The 16,234-nt window shown below is 43.4% G+C and overlaps 1 protein-coding gene and 1 long non-coding RNA gene across 2 annotated transcripts in view; both read left to right on the top strand.

Annotated features, from left to right (window-relative positions):
* The first annotated feature begins 455 nt into the window (after positions 1-455).
* On the top strand, positions 456-1,100 carry LOC114427917 (uncharacterized). The gene is made up of 2 exons (XR_003669488.1): positions 456-505; positions 644-1,100. It is a non-coding gene; the product is annotated as an uncharacterized LOC114427917 (long non-coding RNA).
* Positions 1,101-5,177: 4,077 nt separating this feature from the next.
* The window catches only part of kif26ab (kinesin family member 26Ab), a 59,693-nt gene continuing 48,636 nt past the window's right edge, over positions 5,178-16,234 (top strand). The window contains exons 1-2 of the mRNA XM_028395596.1: positions 5,178-5,408; positions 5,601-5,819. Of these exons, the coding sequence (XP_028251397.1) occupies positions 5,346-5,408; positions 5,601-5,819 (282 nt within the window). The 5' untranslated portion in view covers positions 5,178-5,345. The remainder of the gene's footprint in view (positions 5,409-5,600; positions 5,820-16,234) is intronic.

The raw sequence follows: 16,234 nt of genomic DNA, 5'->3' as shown, positions 1-16,234 counted from the left end.
TGTTACACTAAACCCCGAAACCCATAAAATAAATGAAATGTACGCCTCTACATGATTATCTATATGAATTAGTGCACATGTATCTGATTGTTGGAAGTCTCTTCCATTAGTGTGCAGGGACTTTGTATTCTCTACAGAAATGTGCTCTGAATAATAATTCTGACTGCAGTATGTGTTAAGGAGAAATGTTACATGAAATCCAAACAAAGCTTCTTGTGGCATACATCAGGTTAATGACATTAGACACATGTGACTTCTCAGCCTGCACTTGTTGGTATTTGTGATCTTTGTCTTGAGGGTTTCTGTCCTGTCGTGCTCCAGGTTGCTGGTGGAACCCAGCTCATCCGGTTGGACCAGCATGGGCCTCATTCCTGCCTGAATGAGAGGCTTGTATGAACCAAGCCCCAAAACACTATATAAAGAGCACTGCAGTCTGCAATCATTCAGTCTGGCCAGAGATGACACAGAGAAACACCACTGCAAGGAAAGAAGGCACCTTCTCCAGGTAAGAGCTCGGACACAGGACACTTTTCACACACACTCTTTTTGTGGACCTGTGCTGTAGCAGGCACACGGTAAATGTGCTGTAGTGATGTGTTTACTAGATTTTCTCAGGATCTAAATCGAGGTGCTTTTTTTCAAGTGGAATCAACAGTTTAGAGGATGGACCTTGCTCTGAAGAAGTCTGTAGTCATTCTGATTAAGTGGTTCTCAACAGTTCAACAGTTCTTTAACAAAATTGTGAAATGTTTAGGACCACTTGACCAGTCAGACCAATACTGCCAACATTGAAAACAAATCTGCATTTGCCCTGAAAGGGAGAGACATCTTGAGAGGCCTTGACTTTTGATTTGATCTGCTCTCCTGCTTCCCCAGCGCCCTGGTGTGTCTCCTTCTCTCATTGTGCCACCTTGTGTTGCAATCACAGCTGCAGTCCACGAGCTGTGGGGGACTGTAAAAATCACCAGCGTTCAGTAATTTCACTCTGCTGGCACACATGCAAATTTTTAAGAGCTCTGCTTCTGCAGTAACGCTCGTCTTTTCACTGCTTCTCTGTTGCTACTGTTCAGAGGTACTGATTAAAACAAGTCAATAAAGAACCATTTGTCTCTGATGAGTCTGTGTGGGATGGTGGAAGCTGCAGGGATGGTCGCTGTCCAGAGTACTGAAAATTACTGCTGTGGTACATTTTGCCATATTCACTCACACCTGCTGTCATTTTCCAACTAAAGCAGGAAAAAAAATACTTCCAAGACATTGTGTTTTTGAGTGTAGGTGAATGATAAACATCAGTTTTACTTAGAATTCATTATTACATCGACTAAAGCTCTTATTAGTACAAATCTGGACTGATTAGACTTAATGAGTGCATTTGGAGTCTGTAAGTGCACTGATTTAATTCTACATGTGCACTCATATCTTTTGTTTTCTACACAAGTTTGGCCTCCAAACGCTTTCCCCAGGAATAGTCTACTTTTTTTTCCTGCATAAATCATTCATGAAAGCACTATGCACCATTTATTCCCCTTCTCCTTTTTAGACAGCCCCCTTCTCCCTTTTCTTTTGATCTCCTGCCTGCGCCAAGAACTATCAATATTTGCTAAACGTTTCTCACAAAGCCTGTCCGCGCACCGGGAGACGCTGCAGAGGTCTCACAGGCAGAGGATAAGACGCAGGAGGGGCCTTAATGAGATGCCCAGAGCGATTTCCCTGTACGTGCGCGAGGCAAGGGCAGCAGATGTAGCAGCACACGCGGTCCCAGGGGATCCCGCGTCCCCGGAATTTCATCAGCGGCCAGAGGGAGACCCAACCCAGACCTCCTCCAACAGGGAGAGCTGGGTAAAGGACGTGGTAAATCATCTATACTGTGGATTGCAATTATCACTCTACTGACAACCCATGTCTCCCCCATCACAACAACAACACAGTGTGTGAGTGTATTATATGAGGGGTTTAGCATCAGACATAATATATTCATCCCTCCAACATTTTACCCCATGCAGCTGGGCTATTTTCATGAAAAAAACTGATTTGATCATTTCTGTCCTGCTTAAAAAACAAGCTTTAAGCTTTCTGTCCCAGTGATCCCTGAAGTTTAGAAACAGTGTGATCAGGTTTTAATTCGATTCTTTTGTTATCAAATCAAAATCCATCTAAAAATACAATAATTTGTTTATTAATTCAAAGGGAAGCTCCACCGACTTTAAGCAAAACATCAAGCTCACTCATTATTTACAGTCAGTATAGGAAAACTATTATTTCCTGTAGCTTTGAATGCAACGTAAGTGAACACTGCTTTTAGCCTTCTGCAGAAAGACTGTGATTCAACTATCGTGAATGTTAAGATAACTTGCCAGGCCGGAAAGATATAAGGAAACATATTATTCTGTTGCATTATGGGAAATGTAGGATCAAGCCTTTTTCCACCAATGGGATCAAATATCATAGTCTGTATATCTTATATTTAACAGAGTTTTACAAGCAGAGTGCAGTGTCTCCTAATGCTGTAAAAAATCTGTAATATGCACCAGATGTATTGTCGCTTGCTCTAAAGTTTCAGTGTGATTTTATTCTTGAATAGAAGTGTGCAACAATTGTGCTGCCGCACTGTCACAGTGCGCTCCACGCGGATGACATCATCATTACACTATACACTGGCTGTGCCTCATGAATTAAGCAGTGAGTTTACAAAAAATGAGCTTTAAACTGGGGTTTTCCACTGAAGACACCAGCTAAGCTGTTTCCTGCTCACTCAGCCTTCAGTGAAAGCTACAGAGAGCAGCCCTCTGTCAGTCAGCGGGATAACTGCTCAGCATGTTTCAAGAGGTGAAGGCTTTTCATTGAATATCGATCAGTAATTATGCGAGCGTGCTGAATCTGACATTTGATGCATTATTTAGGAGCAATACCTGCAAATATCTTAAGTTATCAACTTAATCAAACTTGGAAATCCAACCAGTCAGTGTTGATTTTTTTAGATTAAATAATGGTTGATTTGATTGTAGGTGCAGTGGAGGATATTAAAATCAATCAAAATCGGATTTATTTGTTTAAAAAGCAGGTGTTCTCCCAGATGTGTCTCATATTTGATATGAAGACAGGTCACTACACCAACATCATGACTACACAGCAACTGCATGGACATTATATGAACATTATATAAATGATATATAAGAGATGAGGTCATTACTGTGTGCCACAGACACACTCTACATAAATTATATAGCAATATTACAGGGAGTCTGTCGTTAGGGGTTATGGCCAGGATTGTCATTGTGTTTTACATCTTCGTGCGGAGGTTGACAACGATGCACTAGCAAATCGGGTGGGAGAGCAGGTCATCACTGTCTGACGGGGGGGAGAGAAGGAGGGGGGATGGCTGAGTGAGAGGGAGAGAGAGGGGGGAGTGGGAGGCTGGAGATCAGAGCGCATGCAGCAGATGCACAAGGTGCTCCTTCCCTCTCAGACCTGCGGCAGCACTCAAACATCAGACAACCTCAAGATGGCTTAAAAAGTGTTTCAGTGGATGTAAACCTTTCTGTATGTTGGTGGATTGTACTGCTCTCTTCTCGGACTACTGGGAACCTGAGAGGTTGTTTTACGCACACGTGCTGAGCGCTCACCCTGAATCACTGAATGTCCGGATTAAAAACCCTTGTGGATATTTTTAAGGGGTACGAGACACGTGAATTTGATGGATGTACAAATCAAATAGGTTTCCATCCGAGTGGATTATTTTTTAGGCTACTCTTGCAGCCCGCATGGCTTTGCCAAACTCACCGGGGTCAGGAGCTGGGAAGCCCAACCCCAACGTCATAGACCTAGGGACAATCATCGTTGACTCGGACATCATATTTGGATTTACAAGTCACCTGCTGAAGAGAAAAACAAAGGTAAGAGGTTTGGAACACACGTTATCACAGAAAGGCTGATCTCATGCTTGAGTGTTTCATCACTCACATAAGTAGGTGACAGTGACGCGCCAGACAAATGATGAGCCTTTGACGGCTTCTGTCCGGGATTCAGCACCTCGAACAGCACCTCAGCATTTCCGTTAATCTCATTCTTTAATGTCACTTTGCCTTACATACACTTTCAAACATTTTATTTTAGCACATATACAAATATGAACTTTTATTCTCTCAGGTGGTAATGCAGAAGACGCTTTACCGGATTATTAAATATATAGATTCAATAATCCAACAGATTATTCAATTATTAAAGAGCAGAAAACTGAAATATAACTTATTATCTGTGGAAGAAAGATCTAGATGTTTGAAAACGTAAATTAAATTATTGTCAAATTATTGTATTTGTTTAATTTCATAACAATAAGCTAAACTTATAGTGTCTCAGATATGTTATCCAAAAATACAAATACGAAAAGACATTTCCCCCTACGTGGTCAATACGTTTCAGTTTAACCGGTTGTACTGACTCTAATATATAATAATTAAATAAATACACAAAGGCTAAGGACCTTTTTAAAGACAGCAAAAGAAGAAACGGTGTCAGATGTCAAAAGAAGAAGCGCATGTGTCCTCTGTCGCTTACATCACCCGCATGAAATATTAAGAGTTTACCAATTAAATATTTAACCTTTGGGATCCCACCCCTTCAGTGTTAGAGACGCTGCTGTTTCGTGTTTCTGACGGCGGATGGCGCCAGAGTAACACCGACCACACTCCTAGTCCTCCACCGGGGAGGAGAAGGCAACAGTTGCTGATAAGCACTGAAATACGAACCAACGAGGAAAAATGAAGTCTGTGTATATGAACAAACAAACGAATATTTACATGATTTAGTTGGTTGAGATATGTGCAACATTATGATGACCTTAATTTGTATTGATAATTGTATTTAATGTTTCCACATTGTTAGGGAAAGCCAAAGAATCAAATTAAATCTCAGACTGAACGTGAATATGTTGTTATGTAAAATCTTTGCTTTTACTGTAACTGTAAACCCTAAATAAATGAACAAATGAAGGCTAACTGGTCACCACACAGGCAGTTCAGACTGCCGTGTGTCACAGTGACAGTTAGGAGCCCGGTGAGGGCCCCCACTCTGTGCAGCAAAGTTTCTTTAGCCCTCCCACTCCAGGAGTGATACCGCCTCCTGCGCACCACTGAGCTCCCTGCTGCACCAAAACTTCTCCACAACTTGTAAACTCATGAGACAGACACTCTGTAGTTGCGTTCTTCAAGCAGCTGCAGGTCCTCTGCAATGTGACAGATAACCTTAAGTGTCTTCAGCAGTCTGGCCCATGGCTCTGCCTCGCGTTGTTAAGTGGCTTTGAGTTTGACGAAGCGTTCTCCTGAAGGTGTAACCTGGATGTGGGGAGAATGAGCTCGTTTGGTGGCAATTCAGCTTGTGATGGAGGGGAGCCCAACAACCGCATGTTCACTGTAAGTGTCTCACAGAGCGAGCTTCGGTGGTTAAAAAACAAAACAAAAGGTGATGTGCGAGCGCAGGTTGGGCTGCATCTGTGCTGCGCACTGGAGCAGGTGCTTTGTATTCAATCAGGGTTGTCAAAGTACAAAGTTTCTCTTTCTTGCAATCACAAAGTTAACCTTTTTTTTTCCCCACGTCTGCTGAAGGTGGAGGGATGTCTGAGTGGAGAGTCTCCCACGACACCCAGGAAAAGACTTCACTCTGCGGAGGAAGCTCGATGCAGCAGCCGGCCTCCTCCTGATGGCGCCGGGTCGGTTTCCATCCCCGAGTCCGAGGAGAAGGGGGGATTTTGCCGGCAATGCCAGAAGAAAGTGTTGGAGCTGAAGAAGCAGGCGCTTGCTCTGGCTGATCAAAACTCACTGAAGGTTGGTGTTCTCACATTTTTTTGCATGTGTTCCCTTTTAAAATAGTCAAAAACATCAACCAGTGAGCAAGTTCTGTAAACACAGAATAGCAACAAACACTTTCAAAGCTGCTCTAACATTCCTGTAGAGATGCATGTGCCCTTTTGTTTGTTTGTTTTTTTTTGCCCACCTCTTGCTCCTCCTCACACTGAAGCATGGACAATGAACCATGTCCATGTTAGATCCATGTGATGGTTACTGTACCATGTAAGCTCTCACCATCCACTTATAAAGTTGTTTATTGCTGTGCTTGACTTCAAATGCTGGCATTGAATGTGAAAATGGAAGCTTGTGAGACTTTGAAAGTGGCCCATTGTTTGGCTAAACAATGCTTATCTTTTTATTTTGCTGCTGGGTGTGGGGGGGTCGAAGGGGCTGAAATGAGCGAGCCGCTCACGTTGGAGACTGAGGAGGAAGTTAAGTCCCAGTCGACCTTCGCCGTGCATTGAAAGTGTTCCTGTACTGCTGCTCCCACAATTCCCACCGCTGTTAAATATAGGCCCTGAGACCACTGTTGTTGTGGCGGGCTGGGTTTGCCCTGGGGTCGGTTCTCCCTTTGTTGTCCCGTTTTAGAGGGAGAGTCTCAAAGCCAGATTGGATTACAGCTCTTCATGGTTCACCCTAAATCCCACATCACCTGACGTTCATATGGGAGCAGGTATACAAGGGACAAGGGGGCATTTCTGTAGCACCTGGCTTCTCTGTATGTGTGGTCTGATCTTTGTAGATGGTATCAGATCTATATTCAGGTATCAGGTAAGTCCACTCCATAAACACATTAAGCCTACCCCTACCTGCTATTATCCACCATGGGAACTGACCTCCCCTTTTTAGTGTGGGACCCCTCCAGCAGTTTGTGGCCTGCACCAGGTGCTCTGTGCGATAGAAAGAGATAGCAAGTTCCCTTTTCTCCCCTATTTTGCACTTGTTGATGGCTAAATTGGGCCTTAATTCCGGGGTAGCAAACAGTGATGGCAGGGTGCTCTTATTGTACCGGGGTTATGGTATGGGCTTCCCCTGCTAAAGGATAATAAACCCATTGTCTTTGCGAGTTTGAGCCGCTCACCTGTTGGGCCTCATAGAATAGATGCGGTTATGGATGATTGCTTCCAAATTACTTCCTCCATGGAGGGAATAAGGTCAACAGGGTTATTCAGGTTGCCTTCTGGTTTTGTCTGAGTCCCAGCTACCTGTTCGGGGTTTGGCCAGTGTTGTGTCTGTGGTTGTCATGGGAAGAAAAAAAGAGTCTGTTTACCCGAGGTCACACTTCCCCTCCCTCCCCATCCGCCTGCCGTCCCGTTTTTGTAAGGAGGAAGTCGGCTTGGTCCCCAGACATCCCTCTCCCCCCTCTGCCTGGCTGTAGACTTATTGTTTGAATACAGTAGTAGTAGCGAGTAGATAAAAATTCGAGGAAGAGTGTTTGGGTAGAGTGAATGTGCTTTCAGACATGAAGTTTACTAGAGGGGAAAGTGGACTGTTCACACACACTAAAGCCTCCCAGAGAGCCTTTGTATTTTCCTGTTTGGCTCTGTTGGAACCTGCTTACAGTGCATCCACAAGAAACAGGAGGAATTAAAGGGACTTTTGCCTCCACATTCTACTCCAGTACTTTCACCTCACTGGCCACTCAAGGGCAACTTTTAAACTACACATACACTCCTGCTTTTTAATTAAGTTTTTTAAAAGTACATTTAGATGTTCAACCCCCAACTTGCTAAAATAATGTCCTTGAGCTACCACCGCTATGTTTTAGCTGCCTTGACACATTTTGCGTTTTTCAGATTGCAGATAATGAAAAAGCCCAGGTAGAAACAGAAAAGCTGCTGATAACCTCCAGACTTGATTTAATCAAGGGAATTTACCTACTTAATTTGCAGAATTAAAACCTACAGTAATGAGTGACTTCAATAAGAAATAGCAGACAGTCTGGACTGCAGACTGTGCTTATTGTGGCAGGACAGAGTGACTAGGTGAGGCATGATATTTAAAAAAAAACAAAAAACTCAACTTCAAAGAAACCAATTAGCTTCTTACTGTTATCAGGGCATCAACAATCAGCTCATAAATGCCAAAGTGTTCTGTTTTGTGAGTGTCCTGAAAAGGTCACTAAGCTTCATACATTGTTTATGTGTCCTGATGAGATGAAAGCTATCAACCATCTAATGAAGAAGTTAAGAGAGAGCAGTACTTGAACAGCATCAGGTGATGACACTTACAGAGTCAGTTGTTTGAGGTCTGTGTGTGTGTTTTTGCCCCTGGCTTGTAGCTGGAAAAAGATGAGGCTCCTCAGCAACAGATGAGAGACAAGAGGCTGATGTTTGTTTTTTGAAAAGGCTCATTGTATATGCTGAACCACGTGAGATGACATTCAGAAAATGTGAGCCAAAAAGTCGGGATTTTGAAATGTAGAAGGTGTAAGGTCAGCAGCAAGGAGCCAAATAAACACATGATGTATTTTATTTTTTAAAGTTAGGAATGTCTTGGCTGTAGCTTCAGACCTGAGGGTGGTATGAAAATTTACAAACTGTTAAACTGTTTCTTAAGGTCACAGCAAAGAATACCACATGTTCCCTAACCTCAAAGTGTGTGTTTGTACTGCTAGATTTTTTTGAGACACATTTTAAACAGGTTTTCTAAGCCAGTGCATTTGGGGACTGCAGGTCAATGATAAAGTCAGCCCTGCAAATACCCGCTCATAAATACTGAGGCCTATGAATATAAAAGCAGTCCTGGGCCTTGTGAGCTTTTTTAGCACACTGACTGATTAACAGAGAATGTCCTGCAGGCCTGCAAGGGGTTGAAGGGTTGAATTAAGTTGGGCAGTTGGAGGAGGATGAAGTCAACCACAGCCAGACCATAGCATTTTGGAGACCTTTGGCCTGTAGAAACAGATACACTGACCACTAAACGGGCAAATTATAATGAACATGAATGCTGTTGTTGATACAGAGCGAGCTAATCATGAATACCATCCACAATGCTGATGTATGCACAGTGTGTCCAAGCCTATTATGGATCGCGTGTATGAGTGTGACTATGAATGTGGCTGCACGAATTAATTTGTACCACAAGGCTTTTTGCCAGTTTTTTCATGTTGAATTCATAAATTATGGGAACAGTAATTCTCACAAATGATTCATGTTTGATTTGTTTCTGCTTTGTTCCTCGTTTGACCCTTGATCCACTCAAATTGCCGACTTGTGAGAGTGTTTTCAAATCATTTCCTGAAGTGCTGCAGAAAGAAAATTAGCCTTACATTTTAGACCAAATAGCCATTGATGTTGTATGATTTCTACACCTTGGAGCTAACAACTGCAGGTTGTTGGGTTCTCTAATGCACATTGTCAGGGATGAAAAGTAGGGCAGAGTGTTTGGTTGCCATGGCCAAGGAGCCAGGAATATTGGCTTGTTGTTAATAGTACTGTGTTAGTCGAGTGCATGTTTACAAGTGAGTGTCAGTCCAGGAGAGGTGGTCAAGGCGCATGGGTGAATAGCTGCAGTTCTGCCTACCTGGTTACTGTTTCTCATCCGAGCCCGGGAAGGGGGAGTATTACCTCTCCTTTGTTGACTGACCCCTCACCTTTCTGTCAGTTCTCCCAGCCTTTATGGTAGGTTTGGGTTTCAGTGAGGGCCGACCTGGACTGGAACAGGTGTACGCTGCCAGGTTCGCTGCAGGAGGGCAGACGACGGGACAGAATGACTGGCAGATGGATGCAGGAAAAAAGAGACTGTGTGAAATGCCCCTCCGGTTGTGAAACTTGAGCTGACGTAGAGTTAAAACAGAGCATGACCATATTATTCTATTCTTCTCTAAGCACCTGAGCCCCTGAGGCTTGCTGATGTGTGTGTATGTGCGTAAATGCGTGTGTGCATGCACTGCTGAGAGACTGGGAGGAGATGAGAGGTGAGACAGGAGAGCAGAGGAGACTCTGGGCTGAGCCGTGCTCTGGCTTCATCCCTGTGTGACTGTTGCTTTATGGCATGTGGCTGTATTAAACTGTAGAGCAATAATCTGGTGTCAAGTGGTGCAGAGACCACAGACATCAGTCATGTTGCTACAAAGCTATATGTGTGAGCCTCAGCTGCATGCAGTTTACCTTCCCCACAGCTTCAATTATTCCCTTTTAAGGGCTGGGTATCATCATTGAGAGTCCGTTTAAATGCTTCTGAGGGATATTGTGTTGATGGCTGGCTGTCACTTTATATTACCAAAATAATTTGGTTTGAAACTCCAACAGTTTTTAATTGATACCAAGAGTGATCAAAGTGCTGCACTGTCTTGAAAAAGAATCCTTCCACTTCCTTATTTTTCAGCTTCTGTGCAGCCAGCGCCCTTTAAATCTGCACAGTGGAACAGCCCTGTCAGTAGTTAAGGGAGCGTAAAGAGTTTCTCATTCACATCCCTGCTTCCAAATTTTCACAGCTGGTCCTGCTTTAAAAGCACTTTCACTGGTCACAAACCTTATTTTCAAACCTTCAGGCAACTCTGGAATGAAGGCCACATCTTCACCGCTGTGTCTGCTACAGTTTCATTTTACATCTTTAATTTGGTGAGCTGAAAGTGAATTGACCCCATTTGTTGCCGGCCAGTCCGCTACTTATCGCAATTGCTAGGGTAAATTGCTATGAGGCACAGTGCAGGAAATGGGTTCAGATTGCGCAGATTCGAGGGCTGATGGATGGAAACTGAGGTGCATTAAGGCTGATGCTCATCACCTTTCATCAGGAGGAGAGTGTAGGAATCTGGTGGAGGAGGTTGAGGAATTCTCCACCTGGAATAACTGCAATTCCTTATGTGTGCACTGCTCTCCTGGCTGCTCAGAGGGGCAGGTCCACAGCGGGCAAGATGAAACAGGAGCACTACTGAGTGTGCGCACTCTCACACACACACGCATACACACACACAAAATCTGAACACAAGCCTTTTACCTGAATGTGTCCTCTCTCTGCCATCTGGCACTTTCTGCTGCAACTGCATGCCACTGTAATGCTACAGAGAGCAGTCCAGATGTTCCCACACTTACCTGTCAAGGTGAGCAAAGCTATTTAGAGGTGCTTAGGCCTGGGAATTTACTCTGCCTCCTCCTGTTTTTGTTTTAATGCCTCTCTCAATCATTAAAGTCAAATATGTTTGTAAAGTCAGCCTATTATTCTTAATAGCAGCTATTCAGCAATGACGTCCAATCAGGGTGTGTCCTTGTGGACCAGCTGCATTGTTAACTTATAATGAACTTATGAGAAAGCAACAAGTTACCAAAGGCGATGAAGTGTCATGTTTGGTGAAGCATCTGATCCTTTTTAAAGCCCTGTGAGGATTTTTTTCTTTGGATTTTTTGAAAATACATTTTACAAGAATAAGAGAACATTGATGTTAAATCAGTGGGAATCAGCTTGTTTGGCTCTATCTGTAGTTCACTATGTTAAGCTGACTGCCTCAAGGTTCATATTTAAACTGAAATATATCAGGTTAATACCCCTGAGTGTTTTCTTGGAATTTGTGAAGCTAGAATCAGAATATTTGACATGGTTAATTACGCAATAAAAGCGAATTAATTATTAGTTTGAGTTGTGCAATAGTAGTATTTAGAGTGTCTAGTAATAGTCGGTATTTGTGCGTGACTCAGCCTGTGTCTTCTTTGAATTAAAGCACCTTGTTATTCTGTGATTTTGACAAGACCTTTGTCCCCTAACTGTTCCTCATTCTTAGTATGTTTGAAGAATGTTTGCCACACATAATAACACTTGTCTGAATGAGTTTGCTGCTGTTTGGTGAAGGATCATGTGTTACAATGAGCCAGACGGAAATGAAACAATGCATGTGCAGTTTGGGCTGACAGGACGATGTGTTACAGCACAGCATGGGTCTGCAGAGTATGTGAGCGGAACAACAAAGACAGAAATGTCAATGCACAAAGAACACAAATGCAACAAGAAGTGTAAAGCAGTGGGAATTAATCACTTTGACTTGTTAATTTAGGGTGAGCCATGCATGTGTGTCATATTTGTGGCTGTGAATACTTCTGTGTGTGTGTGTGTGTGTGTGTGTGTGCGGCTATCATGTGGTCTCGGGGGGTCCTGGTGTTCGGCTCCATATGTCATGTTGAAGTGAGACGTCGTGCACAGTCTGAGCAGACTGCAGTCCATTATTGAGTCTGATTCAGAGTATTGGAAAACATAGTTGCAGAGATAAATTTTCAACATGGTACACAGACACTGAGGAGCACTGAGTTGGAGGTAATCTCCTGCTGGCTCCATAAAATGTACTCAATTGACAGCAGGCCTTGTGGTAGCAGACAAATCGCCTGGCTTATAGCAATGTGCTGAAAGAGGATGCCAGCGCTGTGTATCCTTGCCAAGATGGATATGCAGACAGCAAACTCGGGGCTGTTTGGGCGTGGCTCCCTTGCTCACAGCAAACAGTGGATCAGTTGAGTGCAGTGAGTTGGACTTGGACATGGTTTCTTTTCCTCTTTGGCAGATGTCAATGGAGTATCTACTTCTCACCTGCCAGGTCTAAAGGGTGCCATTGTTTGGCCTCTTTGGCAATATTTAGCCAGAGGGCCCGGAGACATTAGAGAAGCAGGTTTAAAAAAACTGCAGAGCTTGATGGTAATTGTCTGCACACATAACATGATAACAGTGTTGTGATTGATGCATAATCCCAACAGTTATGTATTTCGTTGTGTGCAATTCAATATTTGGTGCTTCTCTTTTCTCAACTGCAGTAAACTGGTGGTTGCATTGGTGCATTTGCTCTGTAAGTGCACCAGCGTGCTTTCATGTCATATATCTCTATATGTGTCTGGATGACACTATGCATCCACCATTCTGGATTCTATTTGTGTTTGTGTAATGGTAGATGGATTGTGATGGGTTGTGTTCTGATTGGTAGATGGGCTGTGTTAACTCATTTTACCGGACTCCCCAGCTATGCTTTGGGCTATTCTTTATTGTCAGGTGCTCATTCAGATACGTATACGGCGCTTCATAAATCCTAGGGCGCGCGTGTGAAAACGCCAGTCAAAGTTCACGCTGCTCGTGTTCATTTCATGCTTCAGCGTCCAGCTCCGTGAGCAAGGATGAGTGTGTGTATTGATGATGTGTGATTGTGTGCGTAAGTACCAGAGAAAAAAGAAAGAGATGAAGCACATTCAGAATCCCTTCATCCTTTCCACTTTGCCTCAGAAGCCATTCATCTTTCTGATCGTAACTGCGACCAATTTATGATTGCATTATTACAGACAGTGTTTTATCCTCATTCCAACACACAGGCCTGGTGGTGGTCTGGTTAATGGAGAAGGTGATGGAGAAGGTGACCGACCAGTGCTATTACTCTCGTACTTATCTGAGCTAGCTGGTGTTAGCTTTAGGGTGAATATGATGAGATTACAAGGTTACTGTGGCTCTCACATTAGCGGCTGTTTTTTCACTAGCTGGTGGGGCTCACATTATTAAACTAAAGTACACCATAAATTTAAAGCTACAGGGAGAAACGTTTGTACACACACACACATGTTTACATCTGAATCACAGAATATGGTCTGACACTGAGTCAGGGGTTAGCTTAGCTTTTACTCCATAGGCTGTTGGTGTGTGGGAAGTAAAAGTATTCCACTCTTTTGGTATCTGTCAAACTAATCATCCCTTCTGTAGACTGAAGAAGTGCAAGAAAATAGGTAGAAAAAAGTGTGTCTGTGTGCATTTCCTTTCATCACTAAATGACTTGACTTAACAATTTGTCTGCTGACATTTTAAAGAAAATGGCATAGCTATGCATTCTGAAAAATGGCAGCAAAGTTGCTTTTATTCCCATGGAATCATTGAATTTTGCAAGTGGTGGAACAATGAAAAGGTCAACTGCAGCTGCATGAATTTTCATAATGGAAAATCAATCAAGATATAGTTGAGCTGTGTTGTTTGTTTGTATATGATTGTCAGCTGAAGTATTTCTTTCCTCAGACTGGAACACTTTCAGAAAAAATATTTGCATATATATTTAAAACAGTAAAAGCTGAAATGAAATGTTGCATTTTCACTGCTATAATTAACAACAAAGCTATAGGAAAACTTCCAAGAACTGATACTTGAAAGTTGTATTCTTGTATTTTTAATGCATCACACAAACCCAGTGCTTGTAAACTGCATTACTTGGTTAAATTTGTCATTTGTCATTTCAACTTTCATAGTGAAAGTTGAAAATAAAGATTTATATTCAGATGCACAGATATCACTACAAATGGTACCATTTTGAGCCTGTCGTCACTCCCAGTAGATGCTTGTGTAGTAAACCTTCCCCTGCCTCTCTGCCATGAACCGACTCCCATTAATAGATCCGTCCTTTATGCTTCCCCTCTTGTTACAGCCTCTCCGTTTTATGATGTCACTCTCTTTGCTGAAGAGCTCTGGGCTGTTTTATCTCCTTCATGTGTGTTGGGCACTTAAACTTAAACCTCTCTGTTTACGAGTCCCAAAATGCCTGTCCATCCTCTGCGTTTGCTGCTTAGTATCGGTTCAGCTTTGCCTAGAAAAGCCGAGCCATCCTTGCTGTTAAGGGAACTCGCAGTTGGGCCTCACAGTGCAGACCCCTGTCTAACTGCTTAACTCCCATACTGAGTGTGAGAACAAGCCTGTGAAAGAGTGTGTGTAGATAAGTGTGTATATGTGTGCAGGGATTAGCTATACATTGTCTCTTTGCTGCTTACCGTTAAGTACTGTAATAGTGTTGACAGCAGCAGCTCCCTGTGATTGCTGTCTTAATTGGGAGCAGTTTGATGGCTTCACCATTTCAGAGTTGCTTTCTGTTCCAACAAGCTGCCATTTCTCTCTGAAATTGTCATTATTAATGAGGCTTGTTTTGGGCATTCAGGATGTTTGGCAATGTTTCACCTCTGGTGACACATTTAAATCAACAAGATATATAGTAACTGTTGTTTACTGCTCTAAATTTATGCATCAAACAAAAACATTGCTGGAATGCCTTTGAACGTGTCTGTGCAACACGGAAATGCCGTTCCTCCTCAGATACCCAGTCAAAAAGGAGGGAAGCTCTTGGGGAGCACACCTGGGCTTGTGGCCTTGGTGAATTCCTGTAAAGCTTTACTTGTTGCACCACCCAGCCCCCTCCTCTCTCCTTCCACCCATCTAGACTCATTCTCAAATGTCCACTGAAAGTCTAGGACAGCCAGCAGGCCTGTTATGTGGTCAAACATAAATGTGTTACACACTGTTTTATGAGATGTGTCAGCTTTAATTTGACTTTCAAGCAGTGTGTTGATTTCCAGGCGAGACCTTGTTTATACAAAGCAATGCTGACCTTTGACCTGAGTGTACGACTTCACGTTGAAAAATAATCCATGTGATATGTGATAAGGCTTCTGCTCCCAGTATTGTTTGATGTTGGCGGTCCTCATCCAGCATGTGTTCGCTGCTATCACATGGTCATTACTGCATCCATCTACCGAGACGCTGCCCCCTCCTCCCCTGTCTGTCCATTCACTGACCCCTCAGCCTCCTCTTGTCCCATGCTGAGCATTTATGTCTTCATCTCTGTGAGCGGAGAGCTGTTTTGGCTGCAGCATCCAATTGAGGGGTGAAAGAGGGGCACACTTGAACTCACTGGAGACCGCATTTGAACTGAATTTGACCTGTCAGACTATATATGATGTGTGTGTCTGTCTCTTTTATGTATGTTTCCCCCTGTCCTTTAACCAGATTGATCGAAGCATGCATGACAACAACTTACACATTCAATCAGAGGCTGGTTCGCACACTAGATTGCAGTTCAGAAAGTGATTCCTGGTTGCGTTGTTAAGTTATAGAGGGTGCAGTAAAAGCCCTACAGTAGCCATTGAGAGTCATAGTGGCGCTGTGGGGATGGAGGGCTTGAGGCTCCTGCACCAGCTGAACAATGCTTAATTAGCTCATAAACAAAGGCTGGGGGGATCAGAAAGGGCAATCAAAGTATCCCCGTTCCTTTGAGCTTCTCTCACCGTCAACAAAGCCTTTTCTAATGGCCTCATCACTCCACTTGTTGTGTCTCACCGTGGTGTGCTTCCTGACAACATAAAAGGCACACATTCCAAAAAGAGCCTCGGACAAGAGACGCTAACCATCCACACCTCCCTTTGCTTTCAAAGCTGCCCTCCTGACGCCAGCGCCGCTCCCCGCCCCACCCTTCCTCTCACTGCTAGATATTGACATTGCTCTTTCACTCAACCTCCTCAGTGCTTGTTTGGTTCCCCATGGTGACCGCTGCAGCTTTCATCTTTCCTCTCTCAGTCTTGTGTCCATGACTTTGGTGGTCTGTTTTATTGCGTTCTTTTGTGTGATGCTGGCACACTGCTGGGAGCCTGCGAGGAAGTTAAAACTGTGCCAGG

Source organism: Parambassis ranga, chromosome 22 (genome assembly GCF_900634625.1).
Source record: "Parambassis ranga chromosome 22, fParRan2.1, whole genome shotgun sequence".
Classification (NCBI taxonomy): Eukaryota; Metazoa; Chordata; class Actinopteri; family Ambassidae; genus Parambassis; species Parambassis ranga.
This window is presented reverse-complemented; position numbering and strand designations above follow the sequence as displayed.